The 18438-nt window shown below is 35.8% G+C and overlaps 1 protein-coding gene across 4 annotated transcripts in view; it reads left to right on the top strand.

Moving 5' to 3' along the window:
• The window catches only part of TMEM131 (transmembrane protein 131), a 274512-nt gene that overhangs the window by 221425 nt on the left and 34649 nt on the right, over positions 1-18438 (top strand). For all 4 annotated transcript variants that reach the window (XM_036743188.1, XM_036743187.1, XM_036743186.1 and 1 more), the window contains 10 exons: positions 4266-4374; positions 5339-5492; positions 5666-5836; positions 12280-12390; positions 12487-12621; positions 13860-13964; positions 15022-15108; positions 16677-16829; positions 16965-17040; positions 17175-17292. In XM_036743188.1, coding sequence (XP_036599083.1) covers positions 4266-4374; positions 5339-5492; positions 5666-5836; positions 12280-12390; positions 12487-12621; positions 13860-13964; positions 15022-15108; positions 16677-16829; positions 16965-17040; positions 17175-17292 — 1219 coding nt within the window. The remainder of the gene's footprint in view (positions 1-4265; positions 4375-5338; positions 5493-5665; positions 5837-12279; positions 12391-12486; positions 12622-13859; positions 13965-15021; positions 15109-16676; positions 16830-16964; positions 17041-17174; positions 17293-18438) is intronic.

Raw genomic sequence — 18438 nt, 5'->3', positions numbered from 1 at the left:
TGCAATAAATGAAAATTTGCCTATTGCCCAGACTGACAGTCTGTTAATAAGCATTTATGAAGCACCTACTGCATGTTAGGCACTGTGCTAAGTGCTGAGGATACAAATAAAAGCAAAAGACAGCCTCTGTTCTCAGTGAGGCCTGTTGATTTCACCTCTGCAACATCCCCTGATTACTACTTCTCTCCTGACATCACTTCACTCTAGTCCAGGCCCTCATCACCTTGTGCCTAGATTACTACAATAACCTGCTGGTGAGTCTGCCTGACTCACATCTCTCCCCACTCTAGTCATCCTCCACTTAGCCACTAAAGGGATTTTCCTAAAGCACAAGTCTGATCATGTCACCCCTCTACTTGGTAGACTCCAGGGGCTACCTGTTGCCTCCAGGATCAAATACAGAATGCTCTGTTTGACATTCTAAACCCTTCATAATCTCTCCTCCTTCTGCCTTTCTAGTCTTCTTTTATCTTGATATTTTAACTAGGATTTGAAGAAAGCCAGGAATGGGAGATGAGGAAGGAGAGTTCCAGGTATGGGGGACAGCCAGAGATGGAGGGTCATGTTTGGAGAGTAGAGAGGAGACCGCTTACATCAAAGAGTATGCGGAGGGTTTGTAAGGTGTAAGAAGACTGGAAAGGTTGGGGGGGCCAGGTTTTGAAGAGCCTTGAATGCTAAATAGGAGCATGTTGTATTTGATCCTGAGGGTGATAGGAAGCCATTTCATACTGATGGAATTAATTTGATCAAGGTTCAGTGGTTCTAGATCTTTAGGGAAAGGGGAGGATAACAAGGTGGTTATCCAGGCATTGGAAGAAATGGCTCCAGTAAGGAGGAAAGAATCAGCATGGCTTGGGCTTTCCTGAAAACATGGTCAGAGAGTGGCAATAACCAAGCTAAAGGTGAGGCAGAAATTCCAGAGATTACCAAATGGGTGGCTTTGTTCTTCCAAAAGCTATTGTATGAGTCTATTGCTTGTAAGGACCACTGAATTTCACCACAGAAATAATGTTATGGTAGTGAGGTTTCCAGATAAGCCCACCAAAGCCCATTTAACCCAAAAATATACCTGAAGTAATCTTTACTGATCAAACTATGACAGCTAGTACCCCCTCCCCCAGGTGACAATGTTTCAGTAGGAACATGCATCCATAATTCTAGCTTGGGTTGCCAGGAAGATATATCCTCCAGACCTTAAATGGAAATGGGAAATCACCCACCTTTCACTCTTCTTCCCTGTCTGGCAGGAGGTATCAGGTACACCCCTAGCAGATAGTGATGCCTGAACCAGGGTTTTTAGCAGGGTAAGGAATGAGGAAGGGCCTCTTACCTGTGTAACCCCCAAGGACATCTCCTTGTCTCTAGCTGGCCTACATCATTCCCTTTCTTCAGTCCCACAAGGACTGGCCTACCTTAGTTCTTCTTTTTATGGTGTAGCATGGCCAGCCAGGATTTCTGACCTCTACAATGTGCTCTTTTAACTTCTCTCACTCTTTTGTCTCTAAAGCAAGCAAACCCTTGTGAAGTTTTCCAAAGAGTTGGGCTTTGGGTTTTGTTTTGTTTTTACTATTTAAAGATATAGGAAGCTGTCTGAAGTGTTCTTGTTTTTTCTATTAAAAAATATAAAGAAGTGGTTAAAATGTTCTTTGTCTCTCTACTATCATCCTGTGTTCCTCACAAACTATTCTTTTTCCATGTAGACTTTATAGGGAAATTTTCCCATAATTACTATAATTGGGTCTTTGTACAAAAGAGTGAAATGTACTGTACTGTACTTCAAAGAAAAAAGAGAAACTGCATATTTTGGACATTTAATCACAGCTGGGAGTTGAGTGGGAAATATGCCAGGATAACCCATGTTCTAGGTGTGAAACCCCAAGTTAATGCTAAAATAAAAGAACTAAGTTGTGATTTCACTTAGCATGCTTCTTACTATTAACATCAGTATTAGCAGGAAAGTTCTTTAATTTGTCAGAGGCAGAGAGATACTTGGTGATGACGTGCAGGAGTCTTATCCATGGAATATTTTCAGACTTTCCTTTGCTAATCACGATTATTATGGTAGTTTTTAGTGATCGATGACCCCTGCACATTCTTGTAATAAAGAGTGTTTTACTGGCTTCTGTTGTACTTAGGGAATCTGTGTTGATAAAGGCACACTGATAACTCATTTCCAATTTAATGCATAACTTGTTCTTATTCAATAATCAACACTGAATTGGAATTTCTTGAAGGAATTGTTAAAAAGGTACTAAATGTGCACAGAATGTGCTTTCAGTAAGTGATCAAATTTTTAAATATTTTTTATTACTTTGGGACCAGGTTGGTTTTTTTTTCTTGTCAGAATCCACCCTTGAAATTTAGAAAAATCAATGACATAATGTTTTGTTATAACAGATTTCCACTATGTAAACAATTTTCTGGAAATTCATCCAGTATGGATAGCAATTTATTTATGAATTACAGTTTTCTTTACATTTTCTGTCATCAGTGATAATTAGTCTGATATCAATCAATCAGTAAACATTTATGAAGTTCCTACTATGTGCCAGGCACCGTACTAACCACTAAGGATACAAAAAAGAGGCAAAAGACAGTCCCTGCGATCAAGGAGCTTACAATATGTGGAAGAGACAACATGTAAATAAATATTTACAAAGCAAGCTATAGACAGGATAAATAGGAAATAATTAACAAAGAGAAGACACTGAAACTAAAAGGGATTGAGGAAAGCTTCCTATGTAGTAGCTAGGATTTTAGTTGGGACATTAAGGAAGCCAGGGAGGTCAGTAGTTGGAGTGGACTGGAAGACTGTTTCAGGTATGGGGGACAGCCAGGAAAAGTGCCCAGAGCTGAGAGATGGAGTGTCTTGTTTGTAGAAGAGGCAGGAAGCCAGTATCACCTGAAATAGTATGCATAGGGAAGTAAGGTGTGAAAAGACTGGAAAGGTAGCAGGGGACTACATTATGAAGGGCTTTGAGTGCCAAATGGAGTGTTGGGTTTGGTTTGGGTTTTTGGGGGTTTTTTTTTTTTGATCCTAGAGGCAAGAGGGAGTCACTGAAGCTTATTGAGTATGGGGGTAACATGATCAGACCTACACTTTAGGGAAATAAATTTAGTAGTAGAATAGAGGATCATTTAGAGAGGAGAAAGACTTGAGTCATGCAGATCCACCAGCAGACTATTACAGTAATTTAGGTCCAAGGTCATGACTGCACCAGAGTAATGGCAGTGTCAGAAGAGAGAAAGGGACATATTGGAGAGATGTTGCAAAGGTAAAATCAACAAGTCTTGGCAACAGATTGGATTGGGGGGAAGGCAGAGAGGGGGCCAAACCAAGACAAATTAATGAAAAATCTATTGGCATGTACTAATTGAAAAACAAACAATAAAGAATGTTTATGGAAGGCAATTTTTTTGTCATCAAATTCTAAACTCCATGAAAAGGAGTATCCTAAATTAATATATTTCTTTGGTGACAAAATTTCATTTGCGGCAAAGCACCTCACAAAATACATTTGCAGATGTGGTAATCATATTTTATAATATAAAATTTTCTGAAATGTTTTACAAAAGGTGAAGATGAAACATTTTGTACTTTAGTTGCAAGTAAGTGTCTTACGGTTTGTTCTAAAAAATATTAAGTATGGTCTTCCCAAAAGGTTTTCTTTTAATTGCGCAATAAATTGCCTTAACAGTAATTCAGTGAAATATAGAGCTGCTGCCAGCTCTGCAGTTGTTATAAACACCATCCATGGCCAAATGGAGAAAGATTTTCCTGCCCTTCACTCAAACTTTTAGTTAGTATTAGATAAAATACGAATCCAGGACTCATAACTCTTATTATGCTGCTAGACACTTTGACCACCCTACCTCCATTTGTATTTATGGATAATCCCTTCCATATGTGGAATGTTATTTTCTTCTAGTTATCAGTAAAATCAAGACATCCATAAGGCAATAGCAAAATACAGAGTAAACTTTACTTGGCTGTTGTATCCATTTGTTGATCGCCTGCTTTATTTTGAATTGAAGCAAAACAAAATTTTCTTCCTCTTATGTGAAAAAAGAAGTCATAGTTTTAGATTATATTAAACTGACAATAAAGAAAGCATCTTATGTATACTGAGCTTTTTTTCTGTAAATCTTCAACATTCAAGGTGTGGCTTTTAAAATGCCTTAAGCTTTTTTTGCATAAATTTCTTGGTGTGATTTTCCTTTGTAAGCAGTGGGATTATTATAGACATTTTTATGCTTCATTTCAGCATCAAAAGCAAAAAGAACATCTCAGTTTTCTGGAAAAATAACTGTTAAAGCAAAAGAGAAGAGTTATTCTAAACTTGAAATTCCATATCAGGCAGACGTTTTAGATGGGTAAGTCTTCCATTAAATTCATCTTACTTCATTATTGCAGTTAAGTAGCTGTTTCTCCTGTCATTCTCTTGTGAAAGTAGTATGATTGTACTCAATTTACACCCCGCTACATAAACTTATTCCAAGGCCTACCTATCCATTTTTTTGACAACAAGCATTTATTTTCATAAAGGAACAATAGGAATGATTTTATGTATGCATATGTAAAATAATAAGCAGTTCTTAGATCTGAGTTTAAAAGAAATCTTAATGATTCAGCAACATATAAGAACAAAAAATACAAAATTCCATAGTGTTTAGACCATTTGAATTTCTTTTCTGCCATTCCTTTTTAACATTTGGGCAGTCATTATTTTATATAAATCTTTGGTTACTAATTATGATTCCAGAGGACTGATGAAGAAGCATGCTACTCGTCTTGTAACAGAAGGTGATTAGATTCAGGGAGCAGAATGAATCATTTCTTTATTGGACACAGTACGGGAGTTTAATTTATTTGACTATGCATATTTATTTGAAATATTTTTCCTCCTGTGGTAGAGGAGGGAAAATTTATTTTTATTAATTAAAAAATAAAATTTAATTTTAAAAAGTTTGATCAACTGAAGCTAAGCTAAAAGATATAAAGTTAAAGCTAAAGGCTTATATCCCCTTTTAAATCCTTAGTGTTTGAAAAGGACTACTAGATTTTTTTCCTTTTTCTGTTAATTGGCACCAGAATTATAGTTTTAATGGAAAACTTATAGCTAACCAAATTGTAATAATTCTTTTCAGCAAAAAGTTCTTTGAAGTAATTGATTCATATAAATTTGTGTGTTAGAGAGATGATCTGTTATAAAAATTACATATTACTTTTAAGAATATAATGCTGTAAACTCAGAAACATAAATATGCTTTAACTTGGTTAAAACTAACAGATAAAAGGAAATTTGACTTATCATTGTTGTTATTTCTTTGGAAATAGTTACTTGGGATTTGATCATGCTGCCACGTTATTTCACATCCGGGACAGTCCTGCTGACCCTGTAGAAAGACCCATTTATCTTACTAACACTTTCAGTTTTGCAATCCTCATTCATGATGTGATGTTGCCGGAAGAAGCCAAAACAATGTTTAAAGTAAGTCTGAGTGTTGGTCATTCTTAATTGGGGGAATAAAAAAACCAAAAGGAAGAAGAGGGAACCACATAAGAAAAGGATGACATAGAAAAGGGTAAAGAATAGCAGGATAGCAGAAAGAGTGATAAGTGATGCTGATTTTTTTAAATTTTATTTCTCTCTCTGCATTATAGGTACAGAATTTCAGCAAACCAGTCTTAATACCTCCAAATGAGTCAAGATATATTTTTACCCTATTTTTTATGCCTTCAACATCATCTATACATATAGATAACAATATTTTACTTATTACCAATGCTTCAAAATTTAATTTACCTGTACGGGTATACACAGGCTTTTTAGATGTAAGTATCTTATTTTTCTTAAACTCTACACCCTTTTTTTTCTGAATAAACATAAGATCCATTGGACAATTACTTTAGATTTAATGACATTTCATCCTTCTTTCACTGTTTCCTTGGCTGGGCTTTTTTCTTCCCAAGTATAGTTATTCCACACAGTTGGGACTTGTGCTTCTATAGCCACCCAAGTAGTAAATTCCTACCTTCTGCTTTTCTGACTTGTTCTGCTCTTCAGTGATGCAGTAATGGGGAAAATCCTAGAATTTTACAACTGGCAGAAATCTTAAAGATCATATAGTCACCCCCTCACTTGATGTTTGAGGGAACTGAACCTAAGAGATTATATGACAGTGATTCTCCCAGAACCACAGAGAATTAGAACCCAAGTGTCTTGATAGTGGTACCCTCAACAGTAATAGGAAAGCTAGGAGGAGGGGAAGGATTTGAGATAAAGATGATGATGTGTTTGTTATACATATTGAATTTAAGATGTTTACAGGATATCCAGTTTGAGTTGTCCAGTAGACTGGCAGAGATGTGAGACTGCAGATTAGGAGAGAAGTTAGGAGCAAGTTGATCTGAGAATAATCTGCATAAAGATGATGTTTGACTCCATGGGAGTTGAGATCACCAAGTGAAGGAGTATAGAGGAAGAAGAGAAGAGGGCTCAGGGCAGAGCCTTGGAGGACACCCACAATTAGTAGACCCAGCCTAGATTAAAAGCCAGCAAAGGAGATTGAGAAGGAGCAGTAGGATAGAAAGGAGAAGAACTAAGAAAGCAGCGCCACAAAAACCTAGAGAGAAGAAAAGAGTCTGATCAGTAAGGTCAGAGGCTGCATTAAGGATTGAGAAAAGGCCAATTAGATCTGGCAATTAAGAGATGATTGGAAACTTTGGAGAGAGTAGTTTCAGTTGAATAAGGCCAGAGAATTTTGAAGAAAATGAGAAGAAAGGTAGTGGAAAAGTACTGATTGTAGCTGGCCTCAAGTTTATCCACAGTAAAGAAGAGGGATGTAGGATAACAGCTAGCAGGAATGGATGAAGTGAGGGGTTTTTGAGGTTAGGAGAGACAGTTGTGTCAGTAGGCATCAGCAAAGCTGGCACAGCTGGGAAAAATGATTATTTAGAGAGGGAATCATGGGGGGTGGCAGTTTTCTGGAGAAGACAAGGCAGAACACTAGGCAGTATGGATACAGAAGGAAGAAACAGTCTACTCTCGAGGGGCTTATGTTCTAACAGGGATTATTACAACATACAAATACATATAAATATACACACACATCATTCTAACAGGGATTACAATAGATAAATATATGGTGTGCATGTATTACATTCTAATAGGGATTACAACATACGTGTATGTGTGCACACGCACAAATGGTTGAGTTTTTTCGAGAATTTTGAAAGAAAGGGAAGATATGTAGGATGAACAGTTGATGGGCAGGGGGGAACTTAGTGAAGTTTTTGTTTTTAAAGATGAGAGACTTGGACATATTTGAAGGCAAAAGAGAAGGAATCAATAGATAGAGAGAGATTGAAGATTAGAAAGATGGCAGGGGGATGTTTGAAGTGACAGTCTGCTGGAGAAGCAATAAGTAAACTTGCAGGATATAAAATAAATACATATAAATCATCAACATTTCTATATAATATTTTTTAAAAACTAATAGGAAAAAGTAGAAAGAGAAACTGCAAGACATATAAAATACTGAAGAGTCTACTTCCTAAGATACACAAAAGAATTCTATAAATATAACTAGCAATAATTATCCACAGAACTAAAGAATGATCTAAATAATTGGGAAAGTGTTAATTGCTCATAAGTAGGAAGAGACCTTATAATGAAAGTGACAGTAATACCTAAATCAATTTACTTACCCAATGCCATACTAATCAGAGTACCAAAAGATTACTTTGTAGAATGAGAAAAAATAATAATGAAATTAATGAAAAGTTTTAAAAGGGAAAAGTATTTCAAAAGAAATAATGAAATGCAAATGAAGGGAGCCTAGTAGTGCCAGGACTCAAACTATATTGCAAAACAGTAATAATTTAAAATAATTTGGCACTGCTTAAAATTAGACTAATTTGTGGGATTAATTTGTGGAAGAGATTAGATATACAAAAAAGAAATGTATCTAATACCCTAATATTCAGTCAACACAAAAAACTCTGCAATTGGAATAAGGACTCACTATCTGGCAGAAATTGCTGGAAAAAATGGACCTCAGTCTGGAATAAATTAAATTTAGACCAACACCTCTCACCTCATATAATTATAAATTCTTAATTGATATATGTCCTATATATTAGAGATCACAGCATAAACAAATTAGAAAAATATGGGGGGAAATACCTATTAAATGTATGAATAAGAAAAAAAGTTGATGACTAAAGAAAGAATAGATGATAGAATTCACAGAAGATAAAATGACTAATTTTGGTCACAAAAAAATTATGGTTTTTATGCACAAATTTAATAAAGATTAAAAGGGAAACATTTTACTAGGAAAAAAATCTTTGCAGCAAGTTTCTCTGAAATGATTTTATTTCCAAGATATATAAGGGACCAATTGAAATTTGTAAGAACCATTTCCCATTTGATAAATGGTGTAAGGATATCAACATGCAGTTCTCAAAGAAACAAGCCCAGGCTATCTATAGCAATATGAAAAAAATGCTCCAATTCACTACTAATTAGACAAGTGAAAATTAAAGCAATTCTAAGATTCTATCTCAAAGCCTTCGGATAGGCAATTATGACAAAAACAAAAATGATAAATGTTGGAGGGAGTACTAATTAATTGATTGATTGGCTGTGGAAAAATAGACATTCCGATATACTGCTGCTGGATCTGTGAATAGGTCCATTAATTCTGGAAAGCAATAGGAATTATATACAAAAAGTTACTCTACAGTTTGTGCCCTTTGACCCATACTACGTGAATGTGATGGAATACGATTATGGTGTACGAAATGAGGAAACAAAATTTCAGAGAGATGTGGAAAGACGGATGCAGAGGGAAGGAATCAGAATCAGAAGAACATTGTATACTCATAACATCATTATAAAAATGATCAATTTTGAAGATTTTTATAAACTGATAAAGAATGAAATGAGTAGAACCAGGAGAACAATTTATACATTGACAACAGCACTGAGAAAAAAAACTTTGAAAACTGTAAGAACTAAGATCAATACAATGACCGTTCACAGTGGGGGCAGATACACACACACACACACACACACACACACACACACACACACACAATTGTGTATGCTTGTATAATCCATTAAAAGAGTTTGGGAAGATGGGAGATGGAATGAAGTTCAAAGGTATAGGGTTTGGTTTTGGCAAAAAGAAGGACCAATTCATTACTGGAGACTGAAGGAAGAGAGTAGGAAGATGATGTTAATGGGTGTAGGGATGAGAAAATGAAGCTTAGTGTGAATGGCCTCACTTTTCTTAGCAAAACAAGATGTGAAGTGCTCAGCTGAGAGGTAGAAGGGAAAAGTAAATGTAAGAGGCTTGAGGAGAAAAGAGGTTTGGAATAGCATTGGGGGTGCAGTGGAAAATCATTTCAGGAACGGTAGAAGCATTGCCTTTCTGCAATGAGGACAGAGTAGAATTAGGTCACATAAATATGTAGTATACCTAGTTGGCACAATTATGTAACTAGGGCCAACTCTTAAGTAGCATGTGGGTAGAGTGTAGGAGTAATCCATGGCTGGGGTTGGGCAATGGATGAGCATCATATAACAAGAGGGCAAGGAATTCATGGGGAGAGGACAGTGTGGAGTTGAATTTGTTACCTATGGGGTTTAAATTAGGAAGGAGAAAAGTCAAGTCAGAGCAAGGGTAAAGTCCTGAGAAAGTACAAAGTGGCCCAGGGAGTCAGGCTTGCAGTGAAGGTGAAAATAGGGTTAAAGAGAGGTGAGGTAAAGTTGAATGACAAGAGGTTATGGTCAGAAGGTTATCAAGAATTTTTGATCAAAGAAGGTAATGGGGGTGGGGGCAGCTAGGTGGCGCAGTGAGTAAAGTACCAGCCCTGGAGTCAGGAGGACCTGAGTTCAAATTCGGCCTTAGACACTTGACACACTTACTAACTGTGTGGCCTTGGGCAAGTCACTTAATCCCAATTGCCCTGCCTTCCCCCCTCAAAAAGAAAAAAAAAAAAAAGAAAAAGAAGAAGGTAATGGTTTGATCCAGGGCATGACAGTTCCTGCATGTAACTGATGTTGAGTAGGTCTGGGATTTAAGGAAATTAGGGAATTCAGAGGTTTAAAATGTTTGAGGAAGCATCATCATAAATGTTGCAGTTGAGTAAATTTAAGGTCCAGAATTGGGGAGTTGAGAGAAACCACGTTTCTGGTGCTAAACTACTTGAGAAAAGGGAGAAATGTCTATGGGGGCCAGTAGGCAGCAGCCACTTTGATCTGCATGGGGTGAAAAGTATTAATAGAGTAAACTTCAGAGGAAGAATTGCTAAGTAATGGTGGTAAAGGGGGAACCCTGGAAGTGGCATTAGGAAGACGGAGGATTCCGAGTCTCCTTCCAAGATGAATGTGTCAGGAGAATAAAAGGAGGTACAACCAGTGCTGGAGAGAATAGATGCATTGTCATATAGGGCTTGCCAGATTTCAGCAAGAGTAAGTAAATAGAAGAAGGATAAGAAAAAGAGGTCAAAAATGAACAGAAGTTTATTCATTCTGCAGCAGGAATTGCAAGAGGGTTCAGTGGAAGGTATGGACAGAGTTGGAGTGCGATATGTGTATGGTAGGTTTGAAAAGGATAGGAATGGGAGAACAAGAAATAGAAGTTGGAAATAGTTCACTTCTAGGTAGCTAGTGATTAAGTGATATAGGGAGAGGGACAGTAACAAGTGGCAAGAGTTTGCATAGGAGTAATGCCAGAGCAGTTATAGTGCTCACAGTCTCTAAGGGGTTGTATAGTGTTGTGGATCAAACACTAGAGTCTTGGTTGCCAGCCTGTCCCTCTGGGCTGGGTAGGGGACAGAGCAGCCTACAAATCACATGTTCTTTGCCACCTATGAGGAAGGCAAGCCAGCCTACCTGAAGTAGCAAGGCGCCTCAAGGGAAGGACAAAAGAGACAGTATGTGCCAATCATGATAAACCACAGCCACCATTTCTACTAGCACTTCCCCTCAAGTCCTGATAGAGATAGGATCCTGAGCCCAAGAGCCTTGAAAATAATAAAATAGACAACCCACTTGCCCCTTCCTCCCCTCAGCACTGCTCCCCCCTCCCCCCAGGGCATCATCCAGGGAAGCAACTATTGTGGAGATTGAGCAGCTACAGTTACTAAAGACCCAGGGAGAAAAAAGTAGTTGGTGCAGAAGTCCTAGGCATCACCGGCATCACCGAGTGGTGTAACATCGAAAACAGGGTTTCATCAGTGGTGAGATTTCAAACAAGAGGGCTTACCATCGGCCTTGCCACTTTACCTTAAGGACCATCAGGCCTTTGTGTCTGATTTGTAGCTGACACTTCCCTTCGGTATAAATGTAAGCAGGAACTGTCTCAGCTTCTCCAGTTATTTTCCCAATGCTTTGCACACAGTGTTTAATAAATGGTTTTTCATTATTTTGTGGTCAAGATAGCTAGGAATGCAGCATGGTACAGGAAGAGCACCAGATTTGAAACCCGAAGTCCTAAATTTGAATTATGACTCTGCTTAATTACTGCCTATGTGACCAAGGCAAGGCTTAACCATTCTGGGCCTTGGTTTCCACATTTGTAAAATGAAGACGCTGAACTAGATCACCCTTAAGCTATCTTCTAGCTCTAAATCTATGATCCTATAATCAAATGAGTGTGAGAAGTAAGAGTCTTGAGTCTATGTGACTGGAAGAATAGTGGTGCTATTAATAGAATTAGCAAACTTAGGGGCAAGAGCAGATTTTAGGGGAGTGATGATTTGTCTGAACATAATTAATTTGGGGTTCCAAAGGACATCCAGGTAGAAAGTGAGAGATTTTCAGTGTGAAAATCAGTTAAGATTTTGTGGCAGTTTTATCATATCTGTTTTTATTTATATGTGTCTTTATATATTCAGTGCTTAATTTTTTAAAATTGTACATAGAGTTTCAAAAAAGTTTTAAAATGTCTCAAATGTGCATTATATTCTACGTGTATTTTCACACACTGACCCTGCTATTTGCATGTCTATCCAAGAAGGCAGCTAATTGGCCAGGTTCCTAAGACTTTTCCCTGCTGACTTGTATAATTTTTGACCTTATGAAATTCTTCTGAATTATAATATCCACATAGGGGGAAAAAAGTATTTTGCATAGCATTATGGTGCTACTTTATTTCTCTTGATTATATATCTGATTAACATAATTGTTATGGTCTATGAATAGTTGTGTTTTGGAACTTAAACAAATGTTTATTAAGCCTTAACATCTTTTCCAATCCTTCTAGTACTTTGTGTTGTCCCCCAAAATGGAGGAACGCTTTATAGATTTTGGCATACTTAGTGCTACAGAAGCAAGTAATATGTTATTTGCAATCATAAACAGCAATCCAATTGAGGTAAGGAATCCTTTTTTGTTTTTCCTTAAAGAAAAATTTTAGGTTCTCACAGTTTGGTAGTGAAATCACTGCTTTTAATTTTTATTTCCTTTCAAGTTGGCTATTAAAAGTTGGCATGTTATAGGAGATGGTCTAACAATAGAACTTTTAACTACGGAGAAAGGCAACAGAACTACTGTTATCTCAATCCTTCCAGAATTGGAAAACTCCCCTGTGCCAGATCAGTCATCAGTAAGTATATTTTTATTACCTCTTCTTTAATGTGACGCTTTCATTTTCCCAAATAAGACTTTTATACACACATTGAACACCTTGCCTAATACTTATTTGATGGTGCTGCCTTGAGATAAAAAGTTATATAGGCAGCAAGGTTATACATTCTCTTTAACATGAAAAGTGGTATAGCGAAGGAGAAATTTGAACTGTCATTTAAATCCCTGTTGTTTTCAAAAGACAGCTAATTGGGCAAAATTAGATCCATCCCCTGAAAGGTGGTGAAAAGGGTTTCATTGGTTGAGTAGTATTTGTAGCTGATTAGCCAAGCCAATTAAAGCGTAGTGCTAATGTAGCTGATCTGCTGAGAATTAGGTGTTATATCCTGAGCTATGTGACTGCTGTAATCCCTCCTTCTCTACATTTGTCAATGCCAAACCTTTTTGTCTTCCCATTATACAAATATGACAATACCACTTTGAAAAACAGAAGAACTAGTTAATCATATGCCGTGTGTGTGTGTGTGAGTGTGAGTGTGTGCATACATGTACACGTATATACCTACACACAACTCGTCTCATCCTGACAACCGGCATTTATATGCTGAAATGGACCGGAAGAGTGGAAGTTACCATTGTGAACAGTAGTGTTACTTCATCTTTTTTAAACTAAGATGAACTTAACAGTAAAAAAAGGGAAAGTACAGTTTAAATTGCCTCCTATCCATTATCTGATGGGTGGGTTTTTGAAATCACACACGCGCACACACACACACACACACACACACACACACGGCTCTTTGAGCAATGCTTTTGAAAGTTGTTGCCAAAGTTCTGTTATTAGATAAAGGAATTACTAAAATTTTAGTAAATTTAAGCCAAAGTCATTTGACAAAATCAGAAATTGGAATTTTAGAATTTTACTAGTTGTCAGAATTTTCATATAAAACTAGCTTTACTCTTTTGGGGCAGAGGGCTGAGAGGACTTTAAATATAATGGATGTTTAGTCATTTACCTATAATAGTCTGTCACCTCTCTCTTGAAGTTTATACTCCCTTAAGGTCCTGTTCTGTGTCTAGGCTGTTTACATAAGTACAGATAAGCACCCCACAAAGGTCATTGTTTTCAGGTATTAAATCAGTGTTCCACCCTGATCTTTTAGGGTTCAAATTCAAGTGGTCGTTGTAGCACTCTTACTTGCTGTAGTGGAGGAATTTACTGAGAAGGGCTGATTATATTATTTCTTCCACATACAGGTAATATTAACTTCTGGCTATTTTGCTGTATTCAGAGTAAAATTAATTGCAAAAGAACTTGAAGGGATTCATGATGGAGCCATACAGATAACAACAGATTATGAGGTAATGCTAAGTGTCAGAGGGATTTTTCTGAATTAAATTTTTACAAAATTGTTTCCTCTTCTCCATTTTAACTATATTTTGCAATTCCTCAAGAGATTATGCCCTGTTGAAAAGTTAGGATACACTAGCATGTATTTACTCAAAAACCCAAACCTCTTAATTATGAAAGAAATTTTAGAAAAATTCCATGGTGTATTATTTCTGCATTTGAAAAGAAATAATGTATAGCATCTTTCTTGAATTTCATTAGACTGAAATACTTTAGCTAGATCTGATATGACAACTGAAACATGATTTCCCATCTACCGTACTGAAAAAAAAGGATGAAAGCAAGATATTGTGTCTTGATTTGTTGTCTCACAATAGTATTTGACTTTTAAATAAACCAGTCTGACTAATCATCATAAAGAATTATCATATCCTTAAAGGATGTGATGTGATACGTTAAAGAAATGCTTTTGGTGTAGTATCTTGATATACTTATGATAAATGTTTAAGGGCTTTGAAATAGTCCTACTTTCTTTGGGCAGTTATGCACTATTAGATCCAAATGATTAGTCATTTTTTTAATACATTAAAATTTTGCCAAAGAAAATGAATGTAAGCTCACTTTATGCTATTCTACAAGCACACGTAGAGAAAAGGTGATCCTAGCTTTGCTTTGAGCTAGAAAATCTTTGCTGCATGAAAATTTTATTTCCATTCCTTTCCTAGTATTTATTGTTTACTATTCAAGCATAGCTTATATGAATTATTCACTTGAAAATACTTTGAAATTTGGTTGTATTTTAGGCATATTTTATAGGAAAGCCCCCTCTAAAACTTAAAACTATGTAAATATGAGTTATCATTAGTTACCAACCTTTAACAAGCTGAGATGTTTGATAAGTGGTACCTGTGGATAATCAGAGTAAAGCTTAAGTGTATCACCATGGACTACTGACATGTACTTACCAAAGCTTTCCTGAACTCATTTTTAATCGTCCTGTTGTAAGCATTGAGATGAAACTAAAACTAAATACATTTTTTCTGTATTTCAACTTTTTTTCTCCCACAGATCTTAACGATTCCTGTAAAGGCTGTGATTGCAGTGGGTTCCTTGACTTGCTCCCCAAAGCACATTGTTCTTCCACCTTCCTTTCCAGTAAGATGATTCATTTAAAAGATACATATATATATATATATATATATATATATATATATATATATATATATATATATATATATATATATATATCTCTTAGCCTTCCCCCATAATTTATTGCTGTGCTTTTTTAAAAGTTGAACTAATTTTGTGGTAGAAGAAATACAAATTAGGGGAAAATGCATTACGCTTTAAAAAGTGTTTTTTTTTTTAAAAACATTGATTCAAAATTCAGCAGATCCAAAATAAAAATTTAGATCAAATTCAGCATTACACAGAATTAAATCTTTGGTCTTAACTATGCCCTATAACCCCTAACCTCCTCTCTACATCACTCCCTAATTCATGCTAGATTCCTAACTCTGATCAGACCAGTAGGTTCTTCCTAATTCTTGTTTTTCTTTCCTCTCCTTGTTTCTTTAACCACAACAAGGAAATATGAGGAGGAAAAAGTATAGTGAGGAAGGGAGTAGAGAAACCTCTTTGCAGAAACAAGATGCTTTGTTTTAATGTTTATTCAAATTAAGCATCTGAATAGCTCTGGTTTGCTTATAGGACCAGATTTATCTTTAATTCTAAATATACTTTAAATCATTAGTTTCTGAAGTCTTTAAAACCATCTTGTTAGAGTATAAGTGTAGTAACTTTGGAAATAGACAATATTTGAAACTACCCATTATTGGACAAATAAAGTTTTACTGTATGTAAATTATTTTAAATGTAATCCTTGTTTCCATTGGTTTGTAATTGGTGATTTTTTTCATGCTTCAGTATTGTTGAGCTTCATTCACTTGTTTTTCTTCCTATTCATTCTCCTCAGTCTACTAGTGAGCCAAAAATTAGACATGGAGTCTGATAACGTTTTTCAAACTTCTGAGAATTCACCTGGAAAAAAAATAGATAAAATTCAATATTGAATAGAGACTGAAATGGGATTATTGTCATTAGCTTCATTCAACTTAGAAGACAAAAACCTGTTTTGTGAAGAAAGGTGCTAACTCATAAGGGAATAGTATATCTCCCCTTCCCCACTATTATAACAAATGTGCTAATTTAACAGGATATCTGAAAACTTTATTTTAACAGTCTCTGGTCATTTTCTCTGTACACTAATTATATTTTGTCACTGAAAAGAAATTTACTTTTCCTTTGAATATATCTAGACTTACTGCTCTAGTGTGCAATATAACTATTTCAATTTTTGCTGTCCCAATGCTGAATCAATGTGGCTTGCAACTATTTTTTAACTGTTTAAATTCTTTGGTTATATTCTCACTTTCATCCATTGAAATAGTATCATGAGAGGAATATTTTAATAATTTTAATAATCAAAGATTCTACTTAATCCAGTCAGATAAGATTACAGTGATTTGGCCATTAGTTTTCTCTTTGCTTACTATCACTTTGAAATGTTATTTCTATTCTGAAACTTGATTTATAGATTTTGTTGATTTCTAAATATTCTTTGGCTTTTGGTTTCTTGGGCAAATAAATGCCAGTCTTCTCTAAAGTATGCATTTTTTAAAAAGTACAGTAGTATGCTAATGAGTTATTTTTTCTAACTTCAGGGTAAAATAGTTCATCAAAGTTTAAATGTTATGAGTTCCTTCTCACAGAAGGTAAAAATACAGCATATACGTTCATTGTCAGAAGATGTGCGATTTTACTACAAGCGACTAAAGAGCAATAAAGAAGAATTAGAGCCAGGGAAAAAATCTAAGGTTTGCACATTTTTTTTACTTATTGAATCATTAGAATAATTTTAGCTTAATATTTTGTTTTGGTATTCTGTAGTTGGTTTGCATTTCTTTAGAATTCAACCAAGTTTTTAATAATTGGTTCTCTTTTATTTACAGATAGCAAACATTTATTTTGATCCTAGTTTACACTGTGGGGATCATTGCTATGTTGGATTGCCTTTCCTGTCCAAATGTAAGTAACCATTGATTCTAGCAAAAGAAATGATCAACTTCACCCACCCCCACCACGTTTGCAGAAATTACATAAAAGATAATGCTTTCTTTTCGTGTGGGTTTGTAATTGAAAATAAATTGACTTTGTTTTAGCTGAACCTAAAGTACAACATGGCCTAGCAATGCAAGAAGATACCTGGGATTCTGATTGGGATTTGCATGAAAACTTATTCAGAACATGGACAGGAATAAAAGACAATGCAGGTCACAAGTGAGTCCTTTGGTTCTAATTATCCTAATTCTCAATAGACATTTGAGCCCAGATGGTTATTTCTTTGTCACATCATTTGACTTGATGAATTATTTTCCAAACTGAGGAATTAAATCCAGTCTTTTAAAAATAGTTAAGGCAGTAAATCAAGTTGTCATTTTGACTAATATTCATCAAGAATATTCCCTCCTATTTCCTCTAGTCCCTCTAGCTACATTATTAAAACTAGAGGAAGTATCTGATAATGCCCTTCTACAAAATAACTACTGTGCTTCAACCTAAACAGCTGCATCTACCAGAAACAGCATCTTCAAAAAGGTTTTTTATCCATCATTCTCCCCTACACAGAACAAACTGAACTTACTTTGATTTTTTTTAGTGTTCCATTTCAGTTCCACAGTTTGAATAGAGTGTGTAAGTGTTTATTCCGAAAAAAAGGGCTTCTGAGCCACCTTTCCTGACAACCCTCATTCCTCAGGTTTTCTGTTTTCACAATGGCACTCCAGTGTAGTTCAGACCTGCTTTTGACAGGGAGGGAAAAACTGACACCTTCTTGAAAATGAAACTTTGTTACACTATAAAGAGCTGCTGTATTCATCTTTTCTCCTGTGCCCATCTCAGTTGCTTTTAGAGCCACAGCAGCCTTCTCCTAATCTCCTAATGCCATCCCACTGATCTTAATGCTGTATCAATTGTACCAAGTGTGTAACACTTTCTCTACTCCTGCCTTTATATTGGCAAGTAAAATATACATCTTATAAAATATAAAGAAGGGTTAGTTTAGAGTACTAGTACTATAGCCTCTATAATACTACATTATGGATTAAATTGACTTTTTAAAATAGCTTTGGAATCCAAACACCATTTGCAACATGGTTATCATGGGGGTAAGTGCTCTGAGTTTCATACAGCTGATTTGTAAATGAATTTTTGAAACTGAATCCACTCAAAAATTGGGGCCTCTCTGAATGCTGCTGCAAAAATCCCATTATTCTTATACAGTTACCAGCACCACCACCATTATCTGGACAAAAGGATCCCATATTAATTGCTTGTAATGTTTTTAGTACTAAGAAGAAAGCTTAGATTCCAGGTAGTAAAGTTAGTTGTTTACTTTTGCTACCAAAAATGCCTCTTTCTACTCTA

The sequence above is a fragment of the Trichosurus vulpecula genome, chromosome 2 (genome assembly GCF_011100635.1).
Source record: "Trichosurus vulpecula isolate mTriVul1 chromosome 2, mTriVul1.pri, whole genome shotgun sequence".
Taxonomy (NCBI): domain Eukaryota; kingdom Metazoa; phylum Chordata; class Mammalia; order Diprotodontia; family Phalangeridae; genus Trichosurus; species Trichosurus vulpecula.
Note: the sequence above shows the minus strand (reverse complement) of the source record. Positions and strands in the feature narration are given on the sequence as shown.